Genomic DNA, 9,419 nt, shown 5'->3' with positions numbered 1-9,419 from the left:
CGGACATACCATGTGTCGGCATATGTTTTTTTATAGATGCATTGTGTGTCGGCGTTTCTTTGTGATGGAAAAAGTGTCGGCGTTGCTTGGGCTTGGCCCACCTGAAAACATCGGCGCGGCAATAGAGTGGTGTGCGCGCCACGCGAAACCCCGAATCAAGTCTGGCATTCCCATTTTCTCAAAAAAAAAAGTCTCCCATTGCCACGCCAGCATCCCTCAAAAGAAAAGAAAAAAACTCCCCACATCTCACATCTCACCTCTATCTCGATCCCCCTCCCCCGCGTCCGAATCCCAAACCCTAACCCACCTGCGCCGACGACACCATCCCCCCGCCGCCGATCTTGACCTGCACGCTGCTCAGCTCCAGCCATGGCATCTCATACCCCCAGCGTCCTCTTCCTTATCCCGCCGTCAGGTCGTAGGATTTGCCCCGCCGTCCGCTGCCATGGATCTGCCGCCAAGTCCGCTTCCGAGGAGCCACCGTCCGCTCCTGCTGTTTCCCGGCAGGGCAGCTGCTGCTGAGGAGTCCGCTGCCGAGGAGCGGTCGTCCTGTCCGCTTCCTTGGAGTCGTCCGTAGCTGAGGAGCAACCGATGTACTTCCTTGAGATTGACCCCCTTGTCCTTCTCAGCCTCCAGAACGCTGTAGGTAAGCTGCACGAGGAGATTTTCTCCTTTTAATGTTCGTTATTTCCCTTGCTTCTGTAAGAATTGATGGATCTAGTGCTATTTCTTTTATGAAATTCTCTTTGAAATTCCAACTTCTGTTTATGAAACAGCTTGACCTCACCCGCAACTGAATGTAGTTTGATTTATTTTTGTGAAATCAGGTAAACATATTCGATCTGTGAATGTTCAGGACTAGCGTCTGCTTGACTGACTACCAGGTTAGTAACAAGAGTTGTCAAACCATTGTAGTTCTATGAAGCCTTTCTTTTTAATGGTTGCTGAAATATGTAGTATTGCATTTACAAAAGAAAAATATTTTCTTATTATTGCTTTTATTTCAGTGATCCTATTTAATACTCGGTGTAGTAGCTTGTCATGTTACCCTGTTTACATGATATTCAGGAGGAAGTAAAATTGGGTTTGATAGATGTTGTTACTACTAACAATGCACAAAGAGGACTGGAATGGGTTTATTTTTATTGTGAAAATCCCAACGTACAATTAGTGGGTTCTGGTTAGTAGTGTATTATCCGATTGAGTTCATGATTTTTTATGGGCTTGCATCGCTCTCTGCATCGCATAAGTTCCAGGACTAACTTGAAAGGTTGTTCCTTGTATGCATTTTCCCGTCATGAATCCATGCTAATTTTAAATTTGTGATGCTAGATACGCCATTCGTGCTCTTGCAGGTGGCGAAGATAAAGACTGGCTTTGGCGTGTTGTTGCACAGTGCACCGGTGGATGCGCAAAGATAAACCAGAATATGTAATGGTAAGTTCTAAACTTTTCAAAGTGCTCATAACGCCAATTACAGATTGTGTTAGCACTTAGCACATGATTTCACTCGTATTTCAGCTTTCAACCACGCAGCATGCAAAGCTTGTTTGGTTGACATTGCTGCTATTATGATATGCAGGGGATTGGTTATCCACTTGAAATTGTAGTACGCAGGGCTTCGGGTGCAGATCTGTATGACTATGTCTATCCAACACGCACTGCTCTCTTTGGGTCTGCACTTGTAGGAAAATCTGTTCCCGACGGTTCAATGCAATTCAAGCTAGAGAACCGGTTGATGCATTTTCTTTTAGCATCGATAACTATAAATTTCAGTCTTTTGCTTGAAACATTCTATTGATCATTGGCATTCAATGAACTTATCTCCCATTAGTCTGATATGGATAAGACCACTTTAAGTCGATTACCACTTTTTCCGTGCTTTCCTCACTCCGCGTAGCAACTGAAATGAGAGGTGTGACTGAGTGAGTGGGAGGGGTCATTGTTTCCTCTAGAAACACCATAAGCTAGATTTATTGATAAATGATTTGGTGGTGGTGCAATAGGGACCCTCGCATTTATGCTTGTTGGGTATACTTTCGAAATTATCCATGCTTGTTGTAGAAGTAGGCATGTTTATAGCAGGTTTATGTTTTAGGATTATTATGTGAAGGTAGTCTTAATTTCTAACTTGTGCTTATCTAGTTTATCTACTTCAACTCTAATTCCTGGTGATGATTTATGTAACTTCCTTTCCTGCATCTTCTTACAGTGTTCTGAAGCTGAAACAAAATGCAATGGTAATTGATGAACGGCCCATTGATCCTTCCTGTCCATATATGGTATAGCTTCAACACGACCAGCACTCCTATTTCATCTTTTATAGTGATCCCTACATGTTAAAGAGAGCTTTGTTTGTGTTGCCTGTAGTGTGGTTCAGGGTTTCAAAAGTAGATGCCGAGCTACCTAGATACTGTGATGCTTCTGCATGAGTGGTGTTAGTTTTATTGTACTTTGCAGTTTGTTTTATGTTCTCTTCTGTCACTTCACGTCTTGGTATATTCTTCCTTGGTTCCCCATTATTCAAGTTTTTGTCTATTTAATATGTAATGAATACTGAAATTTTTGTTTCGACATTGACAATTTGAGTTTCTACATTTCACTGGTAGTTGTGAATCACTCCTGAAGGTACATCCATGAGGGACAAAAGGTTATTTGGCGCTAGCAATTATTAACCACATCTAATCTGATGCATGTATATCATGTAGGAAGATGATGACTTGTTCATCCAGAAGCGTGTACCCCACCTAGAAGCCATGCAGGCCTTGAGGAATTCAGAGCAAGTTTGGTTCGCGGCCTGGTTAAGTCTCGCCTGGCCTAGACGTTGCATGCTTGCATGTAGGTTCTTTGGTGCAAATACTGAAAAAGCCTGGCATAGCCTAGCCTGTAGTTTGCATGCTGGTGATTAGCCTGGGCAGTACAGCCAGGGGGTAGTTAGCCTGACCCAGGCATGGGAATTTGGGTGCCTCGTCACACGAAGGAGCTCATGCACTTACAGTAGTAATAGCACATTAGATATGATCACTTGATTAGTAAAATATATTCTCATAATTGTGTCTTCAGCTTAGTTCCAATATGCAATATGAAATTTTGTAGTAGTACTGCTGTAGCTAATCGTGCCCAAGTATTAAATTTACATATGTTTTGAACTTTGCAAGTGCATATGTATGCAAATTTCAAAGCATATGTAGCTTTTGGAACTGAGCTGAAGACAGTCATATTTGGATTGTTTATAACTTTCTTATTGTGAATATTTGAGAGCCCATGCAAGATGGTAAGATGAACTTTGCCTACATATGCACCTGAGAGCACGTGCATATTATAAGTACCAGTTTACAGTACCATTTACTACACAACTTAGTACATTCTATTAACAAGTGCATATGTGATTGTTTGCTGATTGGGGAACTTCAAATGCAATGCTCTATATAGTTACAATAAGAACCGTATTCATGATGCCTTATAACAGATTTGATTGCTTATCAATCAGGGCATAAATTTTGATCGTAAGCCATGTGAACCTTACTCATGTTTCCTTATAACAGATTTGATTGCTTATCAATCCGTGCATACATTTTGACTGTAAGCCATGTGATATGCTAGGTGCTAGCTTGGCTTGGGTTGATGTTCAGATAAGGACATATTCTTGTTACCTGTTTGTTGTAAATCTACTTTTTAGATCTTTATGATCAAGGGCCAATCACGAATTTGAACAACTTCTCATTTTCGAAGATTGCTCAAATATATGAGTTCTTTTGTAGGGACAAATGGAAAAAGTAGCAAGTCCACAAGTTGATGTAAGATGTTCAAGTGACCGCTTTTGTTTAACATGGTTGGCACATTCTGTTCATATGGAAGGTGATGTGAGCTTGGTGGTCAAAGACTTGGTCTCTTCCGTAATATTTTGTAGTACTCGAGTGATCAAACAATTGGTCTCTTAGGAAATGGCCATCATATTTTGTAACAGGCCTTGGCATGAATGTCGACTTGTGTATTTCGTTAACGATTGTAGCTAACTTGAGTGAAGAAAACTAACGGATCTTCTATACATGAATGAATGCATTGATCAATGGTATCTTGTGATGAATAGGAGTGTAATTGTTTGTATATGTATTGTATTGTGTACTAAACAAGAATTGAATATTAGAATGTAATTCCATTCAAAATATGGTGCATTTGCATTTGTGCTGAAACGTAAAGCCCTGATAGCAAATGTGTCATTAGAACTATTGGACGTCGCAGTATCTGTCGGTATAGCACACTGACAAGGGAACTGTCGTTGTAGCAAGGGACGGTGCACAATCTGTTGGCATAGCGCAGTGTCAGATGAACTGTCGGCATAGAATATTCTGTCAGTGTAGAAATGTCTGTCGGCATAGATGTCACCAATGTCGTCATACTTTCTGTCGGCATATGTTTATCTGTCGGCAAAGACCTTTCCCGGCAGGACTATAGGCGACAGCTTCTTTCTGTCGGGAATGTTTTTTGCCGACACTAAATGTGTCGCCTTAGGTGACCTACGCCAATAGATTGTTTGATGCTGCTTTGAGTGTCGTGGTGTAGTGATCTAAGATGGGTATAATAAAAACTTTCATATAAAGTGCGTTGGATGCTATGAGAAGTTTGATACTTGATGATTGTTTTGAGACACGAGGATGGTGATATTAGAGTCATGCTAGTGAATTAGTTGTGAATTTGAGAAATACCTGTGTTGAGGTTTGCAAGTCTCGTAGCATGCACGTATGGTAACCGTTGTGTAACAAATTTGAAGCATGAGGTGTTTCTTTGATTGTCTTCCTTATGAGTGGCGGTCGGGGACGAGCGATGGTATTTTCCTACCAATCTATTCCATAGGAGCATGCGCGTAGTGCTTGTTTTTTGATGACTTGTAGATTTTTGCAATAGGTATGTGAGTTCTTTATGACTAATGTTGAGTCCATGGATTATACGCAATCTCACCCTTCCACCATTGCTAGCCTCTCTAGTACCGTGCAACTTTCGCCGGTACCATAAACCCATCATTTACCTTCCTCAAAACATCCACCATACCTACCTATTATGGCATTTTCATAGTGTAACATCCCAAATTTTCAATTTGGAATGTTATACATAGATCATTTGTGCATATCATATTTTATTGCATTTCACTTCTCGATCCTCGAAATCCTAAGCAACTCAAGGACCCTCGGAGAGAGTTGGGGATTTCCCTGTTTTCATATTTGAGTTTTATCAAATATTGAAACAAGGATTTTTGGTTTTAATTATTTTTCTATCCGAAAATATTTCATATCAAAATATATGAGAGGAGATAATATAACTTCTCCAAAATAAATGAAATATTGGAGGAAAAATATTAAAATCAAATATTTGATTTTATTCCGAGTTTATTGCTATTTTATTTGAATTAGAAAAATTATACGTTTTTCAAAGTTCATTTTAGGGCCAAGAAAATGTTCATCTTGTTCTAAATATTTTATTTAGACGGTGAAAAATTGTTTTGGCATTTTTAGATTTTTTTTATTTTCTAGGATTTATTTAGTTCTGGCGATATTATTTAAAAAATATCGCAGCGCCCGACTGGGCCGAGGCCCAGCCGCGCCAGGCCGCCGACCCACCTCCCCGCGCCGCCATCTCCCACCCGGAGACCGCGCCCGCCGCCGCCGCTCGCCGTGGCCGAGTTGGCCACGCGCCCCTCCCCCTTCCCCAAGCCACGCGACCCCCCTCCCCTCTTATAAGCTAACCCGAGGCCCCCCTGCAGCCCCGAAGCCGCGCCGCCGCCGCCGCAAGCCGCCCGCCTCGGCGCCTTGCGCCTTGCGCCGCCGCCGCTGCTCGCTGCTGCGGCCGCACGCCGCACCCCGCCACCCCACGATGCCCCACCTCGCAGCGTCGCCGTGGAAGCCGCCGGAGGTATACGCTGCCGCCGCCATTCGTTCGGTTTTATTTTAAAACCGGTTCCGGTTTTTTTAGAAACCCTAGTTCGTTTTTTAGATCGGTTCGCCGGTTTTTCTTGGTTTAGTTACTTTGTGGACATTCGTCCGTACATTCCTTTTAATGAACGGCTTTCGCTCGTTAGTTACAGACAACGAACGTTCGTTCGTTAGCCTGTTCGTCAGTTTTCTTTTTCTCGGATTTTCCGCGATTATTTTTCAATCGCGATTTCCGGTCCGATTTTCATTTCAATTTATCTTTTCACTCGTTTATCGAAATCAGGCGATTCAAGCGCCTATATCTTTGTCTCGACACCCTCTTTCTATTTAATCAACTTGAACAAGATTTTGGTACTGTAAAATTTGACCTTAGTCCAGATTAGTAAACGGATCTTGTTTCTTTCGTAGTTTGAGTTTCGTTGCTCTGTTTGATTTGATTCTTTTCGCAAACCGGAGTTCTTAAGTTGAACTTTCTGCTTAGATCTTCTTATTTGAGATTTACCCGTGTTTCTTTTCTTGATTGCTTATGTATGCTATTGTTTGTTTGCGATAGAACACCCGGAGTGCGAAGCGTGCTACTATGAGTTCCTAGGTTTTGTGGATCATCAGCAAGGCAAGTAACACTTTGATCATACCCCTTTATCACCCAATTTTTATGCATTAGTTCCAATCCTCAAACATTGCATGATTAGGATGTGATTAACATGTGGGTTGGGATGTAGTTGTTGAGGTAGAACCTATTGCCCTGTGATATTCAAACAATGGGAGTTACTTCTACGTATTGCTTATATTTCTATGCTATGCTCGTAGACGTGGTTTGGGTGAGTGAAATCCATGACATATATGAGATTGTTAATTAATGGTTTAACTTAAGGTGGCAACTTGAATACACATCTGGGTGGATTGTTTGTTGGGCACCTGGGGAATCCAGTGTTGTCCTAGGATATCCCGGAGTACCCGTGTGATAATCCTATGGTCCACCACCCAGGCTCAAAGGGAACTGAGATATTTTCATACTAGAAACTTCTGTGTGCAGCCACAAGCTATTATGGGCTCTAGCATAGTTGAGTAAGTTGCGTGAAGCTCCCGAAGAGGTGGATCAGTAGGTAGAGGGATGTAGGTTGGTATGGTCTGCCCGGAGTAAGGGGTTAATGCTTCTGAAAGACTGTGTCTCAGTCATCTGTTTCTCAAACACCATGTAGTGCGAGAAATCCAACGGAGGAGATCGAGTCTTGTGGGGAAAAGTGCGCAAACCTCTGCAGAGTGTATAAACTAATCATGGTTAGCCGTGTCCCCGGTTATGGACATCTTGAGTATCTAGTACTTGGAGTATCCTAAGTATCTCATCACTACTAACTAATATTATTGGGTTGTTAATTACTTTAACTGGGATTGAGTTGGAGGAACCTTCTCAATGATGTTTCAACTACCATGATAGTTAAATAAAATCTATTCCTTTGTTGTAGGGAAAAATTGGCTTTTCGAAAAAAGTATAACCATAGAGCTTTCCACCAGCCAAATATGCATGTAGTGATAGCATTATTCTGTTCTTGCTCTACTGTGTTATTTTTTGCCAGCATATTCCATGTGGTGACCCGTTTTCAGGCTGCAACGTATTATGTTGCAGACTTTTCAGGCAAGGAGTAAGGTTCGTTAGGTCGTTGCCGTGCAGCTCAGCTATGCCGTTGGAGTTGATGGACTTACTTTATCTTCCAAGCCTTCCGCTATTATCGTATTAGATGGCCTTAAGCCATATTTATTGTAATAAGTTCTCTTTTGAGACATTCGATGTAATAAGTGTGTGATTGCTACTCTGTTATAAATCCTTCGAGTATTGTGTGTGTCAGCATTACCGATCCAGGGATGACACTGAAGCACAAAGACTTGACCGTTTGAGGTCGGGTCGCTACACATAGCCATTCCGAGATATTATTGCCATGCAACTTTCCACCGTCCTGTTTACTATGACACGTTCCATTCTTGTCATAGTGCCTAGCATGATCATGTAGTTGACATCGTATTTGTGGCAAAGCCACCTTCATAATTCTTTCATACATTTCACTCTTGATTCAATGCACATACCAGTACACCGCCTGAGGCACGCATATAGAGTCATATTTTGTTCTAAGTATCGAGTTGTAATCATTGAGTTGTAAATAAATAGAAGTGTGATGATCATCATTATTAGAGCATTGTCCCGTGTGAGGAAAAAAAGAAAGACCAAAATAAAAAAGAGAAGGCCCAAAAAAAGGAAGAAAAAAAATGAGAGAAAAAGAGAGAAGGGACAATGCTACTATCCTTTTTCCACACTTGTGCTTCAAAGTAGCACCATGATCTTCATGATAGAGTCTCTTATTTCGTCACATTCATATAGTAGTGGGAAATTTTCATTATAGAACTTGGCTTGTATATTCCAGCAATGGGCTTCCTCAAATGCCCTAGGTCTTCGTGAGCAAGCAAGTTGGATGCACGCCCACTTAGTTTCTTTTGCTGAGCTTTCATATATTTATAGCTCTAGTGCATCCGTTGCATGGCAATCCCTACTCGCTCACATTGATATCTATTGATGGTCATCTCCATAGCCCGTTGATACAGCTAGTTGATGTGAGACCATCTTCCTCCTTTTTTGTCTTCTCCACAACCACCACTCTATTCCACCTATAGTGCTATGTCCATGGCTCACACTCATGTATTGCGTGAAAGTTGAAAAAGTTTGATAATACTAAAGTATGAAACAATTACTTGGCTTTTCATCGGGGTTGTGCATGATTTGAGCATTTTGTGTGACGAAGATGGAGAATAGCCAAACTATATGATTTTGCAGGGATGAACTTTCTTTGGCCATGTTATTTTGAGATAACATAATTACTTTGTTAGTATGCTTGAAGTATTATTATTTTTATGTCAATATTAAAAATTTGTCTTGAATCTTTTGGATATGAACATTCATGCCACAATAAAGGAAATTACATTGATAAATATGGTAGGTAGCATTCCACATCAAAAATTCTGTTTTTATCATTTACCTACTCGAGGACGAGCAGGAATTAAGCTTGGGGATGCTTGATACGTCTCCAACGTATCTATAATTTTTGATTTGCCATGCTATTATATTATCTGTTTTGGATGTTTAATGGGCTTCAATATGGTCTTTTATATTATTTTTGGGACTAACCTATAAACAGAGGCCCAGTGCCAGTTTTTTTTGCCTATTTTAGTGTTTCGCAGAAAAGGGATATCAAGCGGAGTCCAAACGGAATGAAACCTTCACGAGGATCTTTATTGGACCGAAACCAAACCAGAAGACTTGGAGATGAAGTCGGAGACGCAACGAGGTGGCCATGAGGCAGGAGGGCGCGCCCCCACCCTCGTGGCCCCCTCGTAGCTCCACCGACGTACTTCCTTTGGCTATATATACTCTTAATCCTAGAAACATTAGGGGGAGCCATGAAACCACTTTTCCACCACCGCAACCTTCTGTACCCATGAGAT

At 41.4% G+C, this 9,419-nt stretch overlaps 1 protein-coding gene across 7 annotated transcripts; it reads left to right on the top strand.

Annotated features, from left to right (window-relative positions):
* The first annotated feature begins 260 nt into the window (after positions 1 to 260).
* Positions 261 to 4,075, top strand: LOC119287197 (queuine tRNA-ribosyltransferase-like). Of its 7 annotated transcripts, none has more exons than XM_037566726.1 (6): positions 261 to 642; positions 828 to 884; positions 1,356 to 1,437; positions 1,583 to 1,734; positions 2,213 to 2,282; positions 3,762 to 4,075. In XM_037566726.1, exons 3-6 carry the CDS (start codon positions 1,408 to 1,410, stop codon positions 3,939 to 3,941), a joined length of 432 nt encoding a protein of 143 aa, XP_037422623.1. In that variant the 5' UTR covers positions 261 to 642; positions 828 to 884; positions 1,356 to 1,407; the 3' UTR covers positions 3,942 to 4,075. The 7 variants fall into 7 exon arrangements, 4 of the variants coding, with proteins under 4 accessions (XP_037422623.1, XP_037422622.1, XP_037422619.1 ...); XM_037566725.1 differs by having other exon boundaries at positions 1,333 to 1,437; XM_037566722.1 differs by having other exon boundaries at positions 261 to 646.
* Positions 4,076 to 9,419: the final 5,344 nt, after the last annotated feature.

This window comes from Triticum dicoccoides, chromosome 4A, assembly GCF_002162155.2.
Source record: "Triticum dicoccoides isolate Atlit2015 ecotype Zavitan chromosome 4A, WEW_v2.0, whole genome shotgun sequence".
In the NCBI taxonomy this organism is placed as follows: domain Eukaryota; kingdom Viridiplantae; phylum Streptophyta; class Magnoliopsida; order Poales; family Poaceae; genus Triticum; species Triticum dicoccoides.
This window is presented reverse-complemented; position numbering and strand designations above follow the sequence as displayed.